This window comes from Apodemus sylvaticus, chromosome 18 (genome assembly GCF_947179515.1).
Source record: "Apodemus sylvaticus chromosome 18, mApoSyl1.1, whole genome shotgun sequence".
Lineage (NCBI taxonomy): Eukaryota > Metazoa > Chordata > Mammalia > Rodentia > Muridae > Apodemus > Apodemus sylvaticus.
Genome location: NC_067489.1, coordinates 24,470,540 through 24,489,701, shown reverse-complemented (window position 1 = coordinate 24,489,701; position 19,162 = coordinate 24,470,540). Strand labels below are relative to the sequence as shown.

At 47.7% G+C, this 19,162-nt stretch overlaps 1 protein-coding gene across 3 annotated transcripts; it reads right to left on the bottom strand.

Annotated features, from left to right (window-relative positions):
- Positions 1-1,530: 1,530 nt before the first annotated feature.
- Positions 1,531-17,767, bottom strand: Erlin2 (ER lipid raft associated 2). Of its 3 annotated transcripts, none has more exons than XM_052162296.1 (12): positions 17,369-17,767; positions 15,876-15,997; positions 13,738-13,819; positions 12,255-12,301; positions 11,785-11,846; positions 11,515-11,640; positions 9,363-9,436; positions 9,160-9,218; positions 8,555-8,646; positions 7,378-7,467; positions 4,998-5,077; positions 1,531-4,661 (listed from the first exon to the last, which is right to left on the bottom strand). In XM_052162296.1, exons 2-12 carry the CDS (start codon positions 15,980-15,982, stop codon positions 4,464-4,466), a joined length of 1,017 nt encoding a protein of 338 aa, XP_052018256.1. In that variant the 5' UTR covers positions 15,983-15,997; positions 17,369-17,767; the 3' UTR covers positions 1,531-4,463. The 3 variants fall into 3 exon arrangements, with proteins under 3 accessions (XP_052018256.1, XP_052018257.1, XP_052018258.1); XM_052162297.1 differs by lacking the exon at positions 17,369-17,767 and adding an exon at positions 17,129-17,219; XM_052162298.1 differs by lacking the exon at positions 17,369-17,767 and adding an exon at positions 16,842-17,107.
- Positions 17,768-19,162: the final 1,395 nt, after the last annotated feature.

The following is a 19,162-nucleotide window of genomic DNA, read 5'->3' as shown; positions in this document are numbered from 1 at the left end:
AAAAAGATGTAAGAGCCAGAGGCTAGGGAGTAGCAGTGTGAAATGCTACCATTGTCTGGGCATGGCATGGCTCTGGTGCCCACTACCAACAGCAACAGTGGTCGCCTGTACAGGACTGGGGCCATCAACATTCCACCACGAATGAGGAAGGAGCTCACAAGGCTCTGCCAGTCTCTGAGGCTCGTGGGGCAGTCATGGCTGCTGGGGGTGGGGGAACCATACTTCTCAGGGTGTTGCTACTGGGAGTTGCCCTTGTCCAATTAACTCCCAGCTCAGCCTTATGCAAGCACCCTTAATTAAAAGCAAAATGTAGGGGATCAGGATGATGTGCCAGAGGGGGTGATACTTAAGAGGAGACCCACCTTTTCATAGGAGGGAGGAAGAATGGGGGAAGGAGCTGGGGGGGGGACTGGGAAGAAAGAAGGGGCTGATATCAGAATATAAAGCAAATAGATAAATAATATAGAAAAATTAACCATTAAATAAACTCTGATCATTTTTTTAAGAGGTAGGAAGGGGGACTTGATGGGAAGAGAAGTTTGGTGGGAGGGGAAGGGATTAAGATGGTAATGTGTGGGGTTATGGTTAAAGGGCATTGGGAAAGAACATTTTTTTTTTAAAAAGATTTATTTATTTTTATTATATGTAAGTACACTGTAGCTGTCTTCAGACACTCCAGAAGAGGGAGTCAGATCTTGTTATGGATGGCTGTGAGCCACCATGTGGTTGCTGGGACTTGAACTCAGGATCTTCGGAAGAGCAGTCAGTTAAGCACTCAGGCTTAATCTCACCAGCCCCCAGAACCATTTTCAAAAAGAAATAAAGCACAGTGTAAGAAAAACATAACAACAATGAAAACTATAGTGGGGCAGGGGAGGGGCTGGAGCGATGGCTCAGAGGTGACGAGCACTGGCTGCTCTTCAGGGGGGCCCTGCTTGATTCCAGCAAGTGTGGGGCAGCTCATAACTGCCTGGTCCGAGAAATCCAATGCCCTCCACAGATGCCAGGTGTGCATACACACATAGAGGCAAAACACCCTATACTATATACATTAAAAACAAAACAAAACACAAAAAATCCCAAACTTGTTATTTAAAAGTAAATACTCAGTTAAATGTGAATTTCGGATAAAGGGAAAATTCTTCTATAAAAGTAGGTTTTGTGGAATATTCGGGATGGTATACAGTTGTTGTAAAGTTAAGTGACATTAATATTTATCTAGTGTCACTAGGCTAGGCAGTTTGCCAGAGCTGTTCTGGGAGTGACCTACTTAAACTGATATCACATAGGTTTTGGGTCAACTGGGAATGCAGCAGTGGGCTAATCTGTTTTTGACATGGTCTCACTATGCAGACCAGGCTGGGCTCAAACAGACCCTCCTACTTGAGTGCTGGAGCTAAAGGCGTGTACCACCACGCTGGGAAGAATACCTATCACCTGGATATGTGTCTAGGGAAAGCCTAGGAAGGAAGTTTGATTTCTATCACCTGTCCTAGAATCTACTGGTAAATTTTACTTTAATCAAAAAAGTAAAGACAAAAACATTTTATTAAGACTGAAAATTAAATCCAAGATATAAGTATATTCACATGAAACCTTTTGTGTTGTCTGAAACAAATCCTGGAGCTATTACCCCAAGATAGTTTATCTTGTAGTATCATTTATGGAATAATTAATATAACAAGAATCACTTCTCAGTTATAAAGGCTCATTAATGCCCTTGGGGCACACTGAAAAAATTGCTTTAACTATTCAATCACCAGTTTACACAGAAGTAGAGATAAAAAGGAAGTACAAACACATGATTGCCCATTACAGCTTTTATAAGGAAACAAATAGTGGCTAGAGCCTCACTGAAGACAATGAAGTAGGTAAAGTTCACAGACAGAGTAGCTATTGTCCAGGCAGTTTGTCCAAGCCCAGCCGACGACAGCCCAGGTCCGTAAGCATGGCTATCTCACCTCACAAGATACAGCCCCACAGATGGCTTGTGAAACACCTCTTTTCAGAGCACTCCATTACTCGGCCTCATTCAGTGGTTTCCCCTCCTCCCCCTCCTTCTCAGGACCCACACTGAGTCCTCCACACCTATTTTTAGTTATATAAAAATTATTAAACTTAGGCTTCCTTACAAACATTCTAACCATATATTGAAAAGTGATTAAAAACTGTATGGAATATGAATTGCTTCTGCCACATTTAGTGAGTGAGAAGCACCCTGCCAAGGTGGCTGTGCCTTGGGAGAGTCCTACAAAAACTGAATTTTACAAACAGTTACTTATTTTGATAGAAGTTCTACTGAAAAATAGCAGCCATGACTTCACTGCCTACAGAACTGCAGGCTTATCACATTTTATATGTTTAGAACTCAAATGCTTTACAATCAGATTTTACAGTATTACAAAAAACAAGGTCACAAAGACTGATGGGCTAGGTATCCCATGCTAAAAAGACATCTGAGTTCCATGATTTTACTGCTGTGACAGATACCAACCTGAATTTATGATATGACCTAGGGACATTCTTATTTTGTTAAAGAAGTGACATTACAGGGCAGGGAAGCAGTTGTTGCAGCAGGACTTTATTGTGGCTCTTTGTGATGGAGGGGTAAGCTATCAGAATGTTAAGTCACAGAGAGATTCTCAGGCTAGGAGGGGGCTGTATGGCAGGATACCCTTACTCCTGCACTGACTCCACTGAAGTAGTGTTTTCTGAGGTTCATGTTGAAGAGAGGATTCTGGGTACAGCATGTTGATTAGCAGCAACAAATGGGAGGAAGATGAGTTGGTCTTGGGGGGAAAACCACTTTCACAAGCTTTTGAGCACATTACAATGTCTTTCCAGAAACATTTTGTCGTTTGTACAGTGTGGTCAGGGTCAGTGGTCTGAGAAATCTCAGTCTAGGAGTCAGGGCAGAGAAGGGAACATCGGAAGCAAGCACAATGAACTCTGCCTCCTTTTGGATGGATGAAATGCTTCTCAAATACCTCACAAGCCTGGTGCCACTTAGGAGCAAACTGGCCTGACTTACAGAACCAAAACTGAGGTGGAAATTGACGCCAGAAAATATCATTTATAGTAGTCACCTAAGAGAGAGAACAGTAGGTGCTTTGTGTGTGTGTGAGGATGGGGTAGAGACCAGCTAACAAGGCTGAGTCCTAAGCTAGCGCTGGTCATGGTCATACAGGGCACTGCCACGTCTGCAAATGAACTGCAGAACTGCCTTCCACAAAGGTATTCTGTGCGCATGTACAGGCCATGGTGGAACCCTACCCCAGCCCAATTTCAGGATAAGAAATAACCTTCCTTTCATGTCTTTTCTTCCCATTCTCAATTTCCTAGGGTGACTCACTATTTTCCTAAGGAGCAACAAAAAACAAAACACAGGGATTCGATGCGGCCCACAGGGCACGGGCCTGAACTCCACCTTACATCTAGCGCACTGCTCTGGAGTTGACTCTCAAGTGGCTACCTGCTCTCTGCATTTAAAGACTCACTCTCTGTATCAGTGTGTCAGACAAACCCCCAGCACAGGCCACAGGCACTACTTTTTGGATGTCTCCTGGCTGGGCCCTTCTCCACAGTGTTAAGAGCTCTTCAGTGGAGAATCTCCATAATGATAAAGATGTTTGGTCTCAGAAGTATTTGCATAATTAGCCAGACAGTGTTACAGTGCTAATGGGTGTAAGGAGCTATGTCATCAGCTAGGATAGCACTTGCTTGCTCCCATCTTAATGCTGAGTGGAACTAAGGAATAGATTATTCAAGAAGAAATCAAATCACAGATCAGGTCAAAGTATTGAAAAGGAGTGTGTGGTGTGACCAAGCCCTGCTGCAGTGAGACAGATGTAGTCAGCAAACACTAGGGCAGAGTATAGTGTGTAGAAAACCTTGCGAAACCTAGCACCAAGTTCTTCCTAAAAAGGGCTCAAGACAGCTTAACTCTCAAGTAATCCACTCACAGGCAACAGCCCGGCAGACCACTGCTCTCTGCAGCCGGCGTTCCACGGCAGATGCCCTTCTGATAGGAGCCTCGTGCGGACATTGCCTGCATTAGAGGCAAGGAGAGAACTGTGGAGTACATTTTCCCAGGAAAGAAATCCAACCAGGAGGAGGCAGCACGCTCTCCCTCTTCATACTGACAGGATCCCCAGGTAAGCCAGCTTCAACGTCACAAAGCTGGTGCCTGCAGGTCAGAGGGCAAATCTACGGTGTACACACCTTATCAGAAGTCATACAACTTACTTACCTGAATTAAAAATAAACCCAAAAAACAATTCTCCATCTGCTCTCCCTTCCCAGAAGGGGGTAAGTTGTGTCCATTTCTTCCTTTTTTAAACCACAGTAATGAAGAGTCAAGGAAGGTCAAGGAAGGTAGTGTGGAAAGGAGGAGCACTGTCTTGTCTTAAAAAATAAAGCTTTCTCTAGGCTGCACCATCAGAGGCTGCAGACAGGCTCTTTCTTCAGTTATCCTTTGTGGTGGCCTCTGGGGGCTCATCTTCTAGGCCAAAGCCCAGCTTGTCACTCAGCCCCTCAAACTGCTTGCCCAGGCCTGCGGAGTCCATAAACATGTTGGGGATGTCTTTGCCGAAGTAGATCTTGCTGTTGGAAGCAATGGCCTTGTACTTCATGAGCTGCAGGTATTCTGGAGTCAGCTTGAGCTGTGATAGAAAAGTGAAGAGAGCTTAGGGGAGAGGGCACCAGAGAGGATTTTCATCTGGAGAAAGCATCTGTCAAGCAAATATGCGTTTTCCATTTTTCATGGCCTTCCTGTTACCCAGAAACCATTTTTTTTTCCTGAGAGAAAATAATCTAAGGTCTTATGACACAGTAGCAACAGTTTTAAGTGTTTCCATGTTTAACATAAAAATGAAGCTTCCCACACAAGAGAAGTGCCTGTCTCACACAGCAGAGGGGTCCGCAGTCCTGCTGTGAGGGCTCTGGGTAGTGAGCAGCAAAGACAAACACATCGTCAGGATGGTGGGTCAGGCCTTTACCTTATTCGCTTCTGCGATCTTCAGAGCAGTGTAGCACTCAGCATCGGCCTTCGCCTTCTCCCGGGCCAGAAATGCAGCATCTAAGGGGTGAACGGTGCAGGGAACTAGATCAAGTACAAACATGGGAAGTACAGAAGCCTGTTGTCTGGGGCTGGCAATATAGCTCAGTGGGACAGACAGCACCAGCCAGCGTATCCTGGCACTGCAGAAAACAAAAAGCCAACAAAGGCATTTTCTGGTCTCCATGGCCTTGGAGAGATTGTTATTTTTTGTGTTTGTTTTTGAAATAGTCTCACCTTATATCGAGGCTAGCATTGGACTATGCAGACTTCCTCTTAGTACAGAGAAACCATTTCTCTAAAAGAAAGTAACCTGAGATCTTCACAACAGTGTAGCAAGTTTTAGTTTAATACAAAAGGACCCCTCTATTATGGTTTCATGGTGTAGGACTATATACTGTGCATATGGCATCACCCCGACTGTGCCTTCCCAGGGCTGGGATTACAAACATGTACTGCCATGCCTGTCCTGGCTGTACCTGAGCCTGAATACCACAAATGTAAAACAGCTCGAGACCCTTGCCAACTTCATTTGCCCAACGTTTCTAACAGTGATTAAGTTGGCTAATTCTAGATTTACGTATGCTGGTCTGTCCGGAGGAATGCTGTTTGGATCCAGACCTGCTTCATCGCGTCATGCAGTAGTAACCCTCCGGCTCAGTGGTGATGCCCGGCTCAGCTTTGAGCCCCATGGCCTGGGGATTGCCAGCCACACTCTGGTCACATTCATAAGGAAATTCTCAGGGACAATATTTGGGGATGCTGGCTTATGGTTGTTTTTGTTTCTACCATTTTAAAAAGTGAAAACCTTTTCATTATTACATTGCTTATTTACTGAGAGTGGGGGTGGGGCATGGACAGCATGGCCCATGTATGGAGGTGAGAGGACAACTTAGGGAACTGAGTCTCTCCTGTCATGACCAAACTCGGCTGTCAGGCTTGGCAGTGAGTGCTCCTGCTGCTGAGCCATCTTGCTGGCCAGCTGCTGGTGACTTTCAGACAGTTTTTCTATGTAACCCAGTAACCCCAATAAGGTGGTAAGTAAAATGATCCATTTTACAAAAGATTGGTTCTTAATTATGTGCATTGTGTGATTATGTACTTATAAGTGCAGGCGTCTACGGAACTAAAAAGTATCAAATCCCCTTGGAGTGGCATCTATAGGCGGTTGTGTGCACTGGGTCCTGCACTCAGATCCTCTGGAAGAGCAATAAACTCTCCTAGCAGCTGTGCCTCTCTCAGCCCCGCGACAAACATTTACAGGAAATGAAAGTACTGCTTTTCCAGGAGCTCCCTGGTGAGAGCCCATGGCTCTGTGAATCCTCCTCAGCCCCTCGTAGGCCCCTGCAAAGCCTGCAGGCTGCACAGTGAGGGAGTGGATGAGCCTACAGTGGGCTACAGCTGCCATGAGCATCCACCTCTGTCCTGGAAGAAGGCACTACATGAAGCGAGGAGAGGGCAGTGCGGACGTGAGGGCTGGCTCGGGAGGGGCCTGCAGGGGAGCACTGGTGCTCCACAGCTGCACGTGCCTTAGTGTCCTCACCAAGGCTAACTTACTGTCTGTGCGGACCTGGAGAGCAAACTCCAAGATGAAAATATGCAGCCCCCGACTCCTCTTCCCTAAAGGGTCTCGCTATGGATGACAGTGTATACCAACATGCCTGGCTCTGGAGGGCTTTTGAGGAAGAGAGAGCGAAGGCAGGGAGCTGCTGTTTGGGTCCAATGTCAGAGCGCTCAGAGACACTTGTTAGACCGAGCTCAGGGGAGCAGAGGCTATTAGATTTCTTTCCTTCTCTTCCTCTTCTTTTTCTTGTCTCTTTTTCTCTTTAGAGCCAGGGTCCTGCTCTGTAGCCGGGATGTCCTCTGACCCACCCCCCTTCTGCCTTTACCCTAGGTGCCTGGACTGACGGACACCCTTGCTCCCAGCACTGTTTAGTTACTTATGAACATTGATTTCTGCGTATGTGCGCATGTGCAAGCATGCCTCGGTGAGCGCGCAGGGTCAGATGACAGCCTCCAGGCGCTGGCTCTCTCTCTCTACCCTGAGGCTTCTCTGGCTGGCAGCAAGCACTCTCACCCACTGGGCCATTTCATCGGCCTTTCATTCTCTTTTCATTCCGAAGAAAGTGCCCAGTGCACAATCGACAGTTGTGTCGATACTGAGCCAGTATTCCTTTGCTTCCTGTCAACGCTGGGTCAAATCTTTCAACCAGCAGAGGAGAGCTGGCATTTCAGAGACATCACAACACCTGAAATAGACTAAAGAGCTCAGGAGAGAACTCAGGCATCCGCGCTCCATCAGGCACATCCCGACCACTCACCTTCAATTTCCGAAATCTTCTTCTCTGTCTCTTTCTCCATCACCTTCTGCCCATAGGTGATTTCTGCAACCTGTGCCACTTTTTCTGCCTCTGAGTGAAAAAAGTGGAGACACGATTTAGTGCTGACATGTCAAAAGCTTGGCTATGGAGGTGAGATGGCCCGGTGGGTAAAGGTGCCTGCTGCCTAGCCTGCTGATGCAAGTTCAATCCCAGGACCCGCACGGTGGAAGGAGAACCGGTTCCCACAGGCTGTCCGCAGGCCTCCACATAAGCACCAAGGCATGCATGTGCCCACAGCAAACGTAAAAACAGAAGACCTCAGTTGACTGTACCTGTCCCCTGACCTGAGTGCCCTGATACCTGACTGGGTTTGCTCAGACAGAGCCAAGTCCACAGAGGGCAGCTGCAGTGGGCACACCTGAGCAAAGAGAATGTCCCAGTGAGCACAGCGTCCGTCAGCATCCAACAGGAACCAGAGGAGCTGGCCCAGCAGACAAGCGTGCTTTGGGGAAGTCAGGGAGGCAACCTGATTTCTCCCCCACGTCAGCCTTTTAGAGAATAAGTCCCCCCTGACATTTCACTTTAGGAAACAGCTCGGGCTCACCAGAGCTCCAGTGCTTTCTCTTATTTGCCACATGGCCTTGGACACATGTCAAATGTCTGAGTTCAGTGAAACAAAGCAAGTGTCTCAAGGCACCGAGTGGGTGCACATGCTTGCCGGGCAGCCTGCGACCTCAGCGCACAGTGGGAGGGGCATCCTGAAGCGGTTCTCGGACCTCCACACTGTGCCATGACATATGAGCTCCACGTCCCCCCAACTCCCACCCCACCCCACAGAATAATACATAAAATAATATTTAAGAAATCCAAGCAAATGGTAGCAATTTCCTCAGGAGGTGATTGACAAGTGAATTATTTCACAGTTTAAGTTCTTAGGAAATGTTAGTCATTCCTATTAGGATAAGTGCTCCTTCCATTTCAGAGATACACAATACTCAGGATTCACTCTTTGTGTCCACGACCTGAGAATTTCCACTTGGTTCCTGAGGATGTGAAGGCCACCCCAGCAGACCGCTCATTCGCATTTCGAGGGACTTAAGCATTTCCTAGCTTCCTGACACCATCCCACCGTCCCGGCCCTTCTTCCCTGGAAGGGGAGTAGAGAACCAACACCGACCAATGAGGGCCTTCTTCCTCTCGGTCTCTGCCTCCTTTTCCACCACCTTCTGTTTCTGGGCTGCAATGAGAAGCTTCGTCTTCTCGCTTTCCCTGGAAGGGAAAAGCATGCAGTCGTTAAGACTGTGTTGGAGGCTGGAGAACTCCATGCTCCCTGCAGAAGCCCAGCTCTGGCTGAGGAGAAGTACACTCGGACGGACATCTTTGCTCTCCCAGACAAGGCTGCTCAGTGGCTCAGCCTTTATACTGATGTGATGTACACAATTATATGGCTTTCTTTTGTGTGTGCTTGTAGGGAGCTGAGGTAGAAGGACGGCTTCAGCACAGGAGCTTGGGACTGGCCTGGACACTTAATAAGACCCTCTCTCAGAGCAAATGAAGTAGACCTGCCAGCGAACATGCTTGTCTGTGCCTGCACCTCCACTGCTAGGACTCTCTCACCTTGTAAAAGCACCACTACTCTCCAGGGCTCCTCTGCGGCCCCGAGTGCTGACATGCCCACCCAGCCTTACAGTACAGCAGACTAACATGCTGAGGGGAGGGGATCAGGGCTGTGGCTCTGGGCTGGGCACTCATGGCCGTCAGCTTAGGCCAGGGCATACTCACATCAGCTCATAGTTCCTGCGGATTGCCTCGGGTATGTTGGGCTTTGTCACACGTACAGCCTGCAGAATAACAATGGATGGGAAGATGACAGTGCTCAGGGACATAAGCTCCGATGGGCTCTGGGTGTCGCTGTGCTAACAGAGCATCCCTTGGGAGAGCACACAGTGTCATATACGGGTACTTCCCACTGAGGCCATGCTTACTTGGATAACAAGTCCAGGGGCCATGGAGGTCAGGTCCTGCTGCAAAGCCAATTTGAGGTTTTCATCGATTTGATCTGGAATCAAGAAGACACAAATGGAGCTGTTAAACTGTCTGGGTGTGGAGAGAAGAGTGTAGGAGAGGCACCAGCAAAACCACTGGCTCGGTGTGCACTGTGTGACTTTCCAACACAGTGCACACACCTAACCAGAAGCCTAAGGTGAGACCCGAGAGCAGTCCTCCATGGAAGTGAAATACAGACGTAATCCATCACTCTGGCCTTAAAATAAATCCCCTCCATTGTTCAAAGCACCAACCATACCTTTCAGGGTGCCTAAGCTTAAGAAACAAAACCAATTTTAAAGCGTTCCTTGAGTAGCCTTCTCAGCGGACATCACTGCCCTCCTCTCTGGTCTGGGCCTCTGTTCCCTGCCTTCTACCACTGAGGCCTCACTGAGATGCTAGAAAAAGTCAACAGAACCAGGCTGGGGAATCTGAGCAGAATCACACTATCATTGTCAGTAGCCGCATGCTTTATAGTCAGCTGTGCCCAAGACACAGCTTCTGGGAACAGCGAGTCTCCTTCCTTTTATGGATTTCAAACTGAGGACAATGGAAGCTAGCTAGCAACCAAAACATGAGCCTTTGGTTTGGGGGTGGGGTAGGGAGTGGCACAGCAGCAGAGCATTTGCTGGGCATGCATAATTCTGGCCTTGGATTCCACCTGGCAATACACACACACACACACACACACACACACACACACACACACACACACACAGAGAGAGAGAGAGAGAGAGAGAGAGAGAGAGAGAGAGAGAGAGAGAGAGAGAGAGAGAGAGAGAGAGCGCAAGCGAGTGAGCGCACTAGCTGCTTAATTACTATGTTTTGATTGTTACAATGTTAAAAGTATTCTCACCTGCCCTATGGTAGGCAAGGACTAGTCATGTTTCTACATGTGATTATGTTCTCACAAGCCTCTTAGTATTGAGGGAGAGAAAGCATAAAAGTAGCGCCTCCATCTGATATGGGCTTAAGAGTACGAGAAGAAATAGATACCATGCTGGTTTATTTTTGTTAACACAAAGTAGAGACAACTAGGAAATGGAAGCTCAACTGAAGACCTGCTTGCAGCAGCCTAGCCCAATGGGCAAGCTATAAAGGCATTTCTTGATTCTGAGAGATGTGGGAGGCCCAGACCGCAGTGCAGCAGGCCACCCCTGTGCACGTGGTCCGGGATCTAGAGAAGTGCACGTAGAGGAACTGTGAGAAGCAAGCCAGTCAGCAGGACTCTCCACAGTCTCCATTTCAGTGTCTGCCTCCAGGTTCCTGCTGACTTCCTTTAATGACAGACCTTGATGTGGAAGGGTAAAACCCTACCGTTCTGTCCTTACTTCTAGACTTTAGCAGTGACTACCATTCTCACCACACAACACTGGTGTCCCTGCACTCAGAGGAAGACCACTCAAATGACAGGGCGGAGGGGAGGAGGGGTGGTGCAGCTCTGCCCTCTACTGGCAACAACTCCTTCATTCTCTCGCTCTTGGCCCCTGAGGGTTTGAGCCTGGTCTTAAGGCGCCTGCTGTGGGAGGAGGGGATCTAGGGGAGAGGGACGAAGGGGTGGGAGCAGTGGAGGAGGGGAAGCCAGGGATGGGAGGTATTATATGAGAGAAGAGAAAACTTAAAAATAAAGTATGTTAGGCTACATCCTTGTGAGATTCTTCTAGAAACTACTGTGTTCTCCTTACAGACTATTTCAGGGCAGTGAGGACACTTCTATGAACAGTCCACTGTTGAGCCAGCAGGGCTGTTCTGTCTCCTCTTACTGCAGTGCTTATGTCTGAGTACTTCAAGGGTCTATCAATTACTCTTCCTTTTTGTGTGTGAGTGTGTGTGGTATTATTTAGAGAAAGTCTTACTCTGTAGCCCAGGCTGGTCTTCAACTTGCTTCCTCCTACCTCAGCCTCCTGAAAGCTGGGATTACAGGTATAGACAGCTCTGCTGGCTGTTCTTGATATTATCTGAAACCCTCGTTGTGAGTGGCTGCTGTGCACCCCCCATCCTGTGGTGTGGTGACTTAGAAGCAGACAGAGAGCGGGTTTCTGGAGCCTGACTGGCCTCAGGGAGTGGGGTGGAGTGGCACCGCGTTCTTACCAAACAGCTCGATATAGACTTCCTGAAGCGTATGAACGCTGCAGAACTGGTTAAGCTCATGGTGGATCTTGTTGAAGATGAGGGCCTTGTCGTAGTCCGCAGTATAGTTCTTCACTATATCATACACTGCGGGCAGGAGAGGGAGGGAGGGCTCAACATGAGAAAAGCCAAGACTTCAAATTTCTCCAAACGTTCTCAGCGTTTGTACTTCTCAGTGGGGCCCAGATAAATGGTGTGTGCACACGTGTATGGACAAGCTAGAAGACATACCTGCATTGGGGACCAGGAAGTTGACCACTTCAATTCTGTCAAAGTAGATCATCACACCACCACTATTGGAGGGAGAAGTGACAAAGACGTTACCAGCGAGCTCTGGAATCTGGGGAACTCTCCTAAGGAGATGACTTAAGACACATGAGTGAGCAATAGGAGGACAGTGTTTGTGCAACCTGAGGCAGCTCACACCTCTGAGCAGATAGATGTGCAGAGCTTCTGAGCTGCACAAGGGAACAGACACCTTTGCAGTGTGAATAAGAAAGAGTTGTTCCTCTCTTCTGAGTCACTAGCATCTTCTGACAAAGCAAACGAACGTTTTCAGAGCATGCTGGGTGCCTGCAGCCTGCCTCTCAGCCCGCCTCCACCTGAGACCGCACTGCCTCTCCCTGCCAGCATCTGGCACTGTGGCCACCTGTCTCTCCTCACTTACTTGCTGGCTCCCGGTCTTCCTCTGGGTACCTTACCTGGTTCCACATGGCACGTTCTTCACTTCATCAGTTTGGAGAGTGGTCTGGGGACAGAGGACACAACAACTAATGTAAAATTGGCAGTGACAAAGAGGCCCGCCCACTATCTGGAAGGCTGCTCGTGTCCCATCCAGCACTGTGTACAGGCTGTAACTTGAAACCAGAAAAAGTGCAGACTCTTGTGTCAGTGTTCACGAAACACATATGCATGGGTAGGTTCATTACAAAAAAAAAAAAAAAAAAAAAAAAAAAAAAAAAAAAAAAGGCTGGGCGTGGTGGTGCACGCCTTTGATCCCAGCACTTAGAAGGCAGAGGCAGGTGGATTTCTGAGTTCGAGGCCAGCCTGGTCTACAGAGTGAGTTCCAGGACAGCCAGGGCTACATAGAGAAACCCTGTCTTGAAAAACAAAAAACAAAAGGAAACCAAAAACAAACAAACAAACAAACAAACAAACAGAAGACAGTTTGGAGCCTGGAGAGTGTAATTCCCTAGTGCTGAAGCAGCAGGCTTCCACCTGCTTCAGAATACAGTACCTACTCAGCAGCACTGGAGACTCAGATAAGAAACACTCCCCAAGGACTGTTAAGTCCATACAGCAAGGCAAAGGGAGGATAGGGGGTTCTGCTGGGCTAATTTCTCTCTTTCACTCCTCTGTGCTGGGAGTTGAGCCCAGGGCCTGGCATATGCTAGCCTCGGTCTGAGTGTGACACACCTCAGTCCCTTGCTGGGTCAGCTTTAGAAGTTATTCCTCAAGTCCTAATTTTCTTAGTTGGACACCCGTTTTTAAATATATAATTTATTTTTATTCACACTGCTGTTTTGTCTGCATGAGTTAGAAAGTAAGATCAGCTGGAACAGGAGTTACAGACATCTGTGAGTTGTGAGCTGTCTTGTGGGTACTCTGGGGATTAAACCAGACTCCTCTGGAAGAGCAGCCCATGTTCTTAACCACTGAGCAATCTCTCTGGCCCTGCCTTAGTTGGGCATACTTTAGAGGTGCTTAGTCCGCCTCTGTCAGAAGGAGGTCAGCTACAATTCATTTTACTCTGATTGTACATGGCACTGGCTCATAGCCAACCAAACCTTCCTCCCTGTGAAATTTTTATTACAGTTTTGAATTTCAACAAGTACAAGCAAAATTCCATGTTTTATTTCCATCTGTCATGGTAACCTGTGATTTAATATGCACACACACTTGACTTTTCTTTGAAACATTGGGGCTGATAGGCCAAAGTGAGGCACTGGCTTCATTCAGCTATTTCAGTGATCAAGTGATATTATATACGAACCTCTAATTGTGTGTGTGTGTGTGTGTGTGTGTGTGTGTGTGTGTGAGAGAGAGAGAGAGAGAGAGAGAGAGAGAATCCTTAAGTCAGTCACTGAAAAAGTATTCATCTAACAATTAAATAACTTCAAATTGTGTATTAGTCAACAACCCAAATTTGTAATGATCCAGCCATACCACACAAGCCACTTATACCTGTACAGACTTATAGGATGTGATGAACGGGAGCATGAGATGGAAACCCGGGCCACTGGTGGAGGTCAGCAGGGCACCACCCCTGCAGAGGAGGAAAAAGTCAGGTTTAGTATCCCAAGAGAGGGTTCTCGACCTGTGGGTTCCAATCCCTCTGGGGTCAAACAACTCTTTCACAAGGGTCATTTAAGACACAGACATTTACATTACAGTTCATAACAGTAGCAAGATTACAGATATAAAGTAGCAATGAGTATAATTGTGTGGTTGGGGTCACCACAATACGGGTAACTCTATTAAAGGGTCACAGCATTAGGAAGGCCTTAGACCAAGACTTATAGGCCACCCATCTCTCTACTCCTATAACAATTTAATGTAGAGTGCCACGTCTACCCCTTCTCCCTTCTTCATCTCTACATTCTAGGAAGCTTGATGGAAAACATGCCATCAGTCATACTTTTTCCACCATTATGTAGCCTAAGTAAACCAAAGTCAGCAGAATCCCTGGCTACACACAGGATCAGAGAGAAGTCTGTCAGAGCTGCTGTGCCTGTGGTGATCACCAGAGCATTCTGCCCAGTTTCAAGGAGCAGCATTACTGTCCAGTGACACAGGTAATTAAAGGAATATTTTTGGGGGGCAGTGCTAGGGTTGAACCCAGGGCATCACACATTCTAGTACTCTACCATTATGAGCTACACCTTGCTCCTTAAATAGACTTCAGCAGGAAGTGACAAAGACTCCATGATAGAAGAGGCAAGTGGAATTTAATTAAGGGAGAAGGAGCTGGTTTACCTCACCAAGTTCCAGGACCATCTGGGGGCTGGCATACAATATCTCACCATTTTTGAGGCAGATCTTGCTACATAGTCCTGATTTGCCTAGCACTTGCTATGTACCCCAGGCTGGCCTAAAACTCATCGAAATCTTCTTGCCTTAGCTCTAATCCAAGTGTTGGAATTACTGGTGTTGAACCATTATAATTTCAAGAATAATCTTAAAGTCATTTTAATACATATAAAATATATAATATATATTTGACATATATTTCTAGTATAGTTGTATGTGAGTGACAAAATTCAAAGATTTTGGGGAAGATGAAAGTAGATGGTAGAGTTACAACATGGGTGACTCTATTAAAGGGTCACAGCATTAGGAAGGCCTTAGACCAAGACTTATAGGCCTTTATAGAGATAAATTACCAAAGAGAGGACACTCAATAAAAGTTTACATTTCTTTTTAAAATATATGTTTTAAAATTCAGGCTCTTGAGCGTGTTAGTTAGAAGCTTTTCCACAGAGCTACAACTCTAATTTAATGATCATTTAGAGTTTGTTATTGGCAGTCCACCAATAGGTATTATAGGGCTCATATAAAGGAGGTGGTCAAGGTGAACATATTGACACACACCTTTTATCCTAAATTCTGGGAAGCAGAGGCAGGAATATCTGAGTCCAAGTCAGTCTGGTCTACATAGAGCATTCCAGGCAAGCCAGAGTTACACAGCGAGCCCTGTCTCAGACGAGGTGGTGGTGTCTTATAGGCTTACAGCTAGGGCGGGGGTGTGGGGGTGGGGGTGGGGGTGAGCGGTATATTTAGCGGTAGGGCAATTACCCAGCATGCATTTGCCTGTGAGTTTGATCCTCAGCACCACAAACCAAACAATTAGTCATGCAAATTCCCCTTCTAAAACCTAAAATGAAAACCTTTGTCATGGAAGTCACTGGAAAGAAAGTAACTCAAGATTATTTAGGAGTCGTTCCCCAAAGCTGCCTTGATACAAATCCTCCTGCAGAGCCTTTACACTTTTTTGAAATATTCACTTTAAAACAGTGTCTCCAGTTAGCAGAGTACACTTCTCAAGTTGTCATCAAGAACTGGGACTATGCCAAATTTCGGAGAGGCAGCCTTGCAGTATGGCAGCAAGTTTCTTAAAGGGATGCAAGAGAAAACTATGTTAGAGATGATCTTGAAGGAGCACCGATTGCTTCAGATTTTGTCTTTAAACCCACAAATCCACATCAACAGCACCTTCCAAAACTTAAAGACAGCTTGAAGTTTACAAACTTAAATACACACATGTACCCTTACTCGTGGCCACTGACTTAGGAGCTTTAAGGGAGCCACTGCCTCTGCCTTACCTGTAATACACTCCAATATGCCCCTCTTCTATCTTGTGCACAGCTGAGAAGAGAGATGCGCAAAAGAAACTGGAAGCCACAGCCACAACTGCTCCCAACTGAGCCATCAGTGAACCTGTATCCTAGAGATAAGATAGGGGACAATGTGTAGTCTGACCTACAGGAGAGCGGCTGCACCACGGAGAGTAGCTCCCCAAGCTGTAGTTCAAGTAAAGTGATTCTGTGAGGCAGCCTGCTGTAGTAGACCCACACTTTAGCCAACTCTACAACTCACTGTCTCTTTGTTCTTAGTCAGCATCCTTAATTGTGGGAGTATAATTCCCACTGAAGAGAAAGGCACTAGCTCCAGATACTGCTATACCTAAGGGAGATTTGGTGCCAATTGGGCAGGCTTCAAAACACAGCCTTCTCTTCACTTCTTGTTAATGTGGTGTCAATGGAGCCACTTATACTGGTAAGGAAGAGAGGCAGCTGCAGTGTGTTGGCCCAAATTACAGAGGATGTCAAATGACAGGCAGCTGTGGCTATGTATTTCTGGTCAGAGCCTCCTACTTCTAATTGCCTGCCATTTCGCAAGAAACCACCAGTCATTCCCTTGGGACGCTTGGGAGAGAGACAGCAAGCAACTGAGTTCCGACGTAGGATTTTTCTGGTCTGTCATCCATCTTCTCTGTTATTTGGACTTAAACGGGACAGTTCTCTAGGTGAAATTGAAACGCAGTCTCCCAGATCCTTTGCCCCCCAAACCCCATGGTTATGGGAAACTGGAGATGTCTCAGGTTGGAGACGCTGGACTACTCCGGGACGCAGGGGCGGGGGTGTCCCAAAACGTCCAGGTTCCCAAATGCCACAGAGTTACACGTAGAAACTCATTTCCTGAACACTGAATGGTCTGGAAAACTACGATGACGGACGGGCACACCGGCACAGGGCACGGATTCCACTCTCGGGTCTAACTTATTTTACCGTTGCGGCCTTCAGCTACCGAGCAGCAGTAGTGTCCTCTCTGCAAATGTCCTCACTAACAACCCCAAGCCACCTCTTGCCCTTTCCCCGCCCTCCTCCGCGAGACAGCCGCGTCCGAGAGCTTCCGCTCAGACCCGCTTAAGGACCCGTGGGCAGGGGACTGGACACACCGGGTGGGCGAGCAGAGGGGCTCTGGGGGGGGCTAGAGCTCCGGAGCTCAGTACGTCAGCTCCAGCCCCCGAGCCTCAGTGAGGCCGAACGTGCACTGAGGGGCGGGGGCCGCGTACCAGGCTGTCCCTCCAGGCGCTCCGTACACGTCTGAACCCCCGTGCAACCGTAGAAACCGCCACACCCCTCAGCACGCTACTTCCTTCCGGGCCCGGCGCTTCAATGACGCCATCAGTACGCGCGCAAAAAGACCCCGCCCACACCCGGCTCGTCCGGTCGCCCCGCCCCTCATGCTACGAGCTTCAGTGCTCGGCGGTGGCGCCAGGGGGCGCTCGCGAGCCAGCCCCGTGACTGCAGACCTGGGATTGCTGGTTTTTGGCACAGGTGTCCAAGGCTGGCGGGGTGGGCTCCGGATACCACGAGTCTGGTATCACCTTCCAAGGCTCTGACTTTGGAGATCGCTAGAGATTCTCCTTCGCTTCAAGTCGAGCTGGATTTCTTTTCTTCTTCCGGGGCCGGTACAAGTGCGATGCAGCGTCCTCGTCCTCTCTGCTTTCTTGCTGTACCAGCCGAAGGGAAAAAACCTTCCAAACGTGCAGATTATGACGTCGCCAGTCAACAGTCCTACTCTGAATTGCTCTTTATACTTTTCTGGGAGCTTTGTTTGGCCTTGAGGTCCCCACAGCAACATAAAGTAATTAACAAGGAATTATTGTCCCGGTTTTAATGAACGGGTTCTGAATTCTGTGAGGCCAACAGCAGTTGTTGAAAACTTCCTTAATAGCTCGGGCTTCCTGTCTTGCTTAACACATGCCACCGTGAGCTTTTGTCCGTCATCTGCACCCCGGGGGTATAGTGGAAGAAAACGTTTCTCCTAGCCTAAATCCCTCACATGACCTCACCCTGCACCAGTATGACATTGGGACATTCAGACTGGGTCTTTTCTCCCGTTTTGTCCTGGGGTTGGAACTAAGGGCTTTATGGCTGCACTCTATCCCCAAGCTGCTTCCCCAGCAGGAAGTTTCTAAACCAGCCACTGAAGTCAGAAGCCATTTTGTTTGCAGGCCAGGAAATGCCCACTTTAACTCCAGCTTTTAGTAAATGAAAAGGCTTTTCCGTAAGGTCGATGGCCAGTTGTCAATGTCGGACGATTTTAGGACTCAGGAAAAGGAGAGTAAAGGAACCCTTTTGTCTTCTCCCAAAAGCCAAGGCACTGAAACTGAATTAAAAGTTCTGGGAAGCCAGATGTTTGGGGACAGCAGAAGAAAAGCAGCCGCCCCCCAATCTCAGACACCCAGTGGCTGCAAAAGCAGACCATGTAGTTTCAAAAACAGCTTGTCTAAGAGAACCGGCTCACTTCCTATTCTGCCTCGGTAGAACCAACCCTCTTCCACTTCCTGATTCTTAGCTACAAACCGGAGGCTTGAAATCTGCATTCTCCTGAACTCTGAATACTGAATGACTGGATCCTGTGCCCTGCTCAGAGTGTGGTCCAAACTGGAGAATCCATCTCTCGGGCATTTAAATAAAGCCTCCCACCCCTGGTTGAGGTCATCTGAATTCTCAGCTTTTGTTCTTCTTACAAACAGTTCTTATATATTCTTACACGTCGGTACCAGAATCCCTTCTATACCTCTCTCTGATCGTCTCCCAGCTTTCTTTTCCTCCCAAGCACCACTTCATCCTCGGTGATCACTAAGGCTAAACAGAAAGCCGGTCATGTCCCTTACTGGAGATGTTGCCCGTCTGGAGCCACAGTTCCTTACAGCCTCACTGATATGTGAGTGGAACAGAGGTTTTAGTCTGGAGTCCTCATGTGCAGAGCTGGTAAGCTTTCTTGCTCTTACCTCTGAGGGTACTCTGAGTACCAAGGGGCTAGCCTGTGCTATTTCTGGAGCTACACCCAACATCTGCCATTTCCCTGCTCGGCAGGCATGTGATGTGGGGAAGGCCTGTTTGTTTGCAGCAGTGTCCTGGGAATTTGACTCTGCGGCAGAGTCTTTTATTCTTCTCTCTGGAAACGCTTGGGAATTTAATTCCAGTGAAACTTGTGTCTCTGGAGGACGTTCCAGAGCGGGAAACTGCTCTTGGCCCATTTTTAGACCTACATACATGGGCAATAGTGCCTCTGTTCCCAAAGACAGTCTTGGATT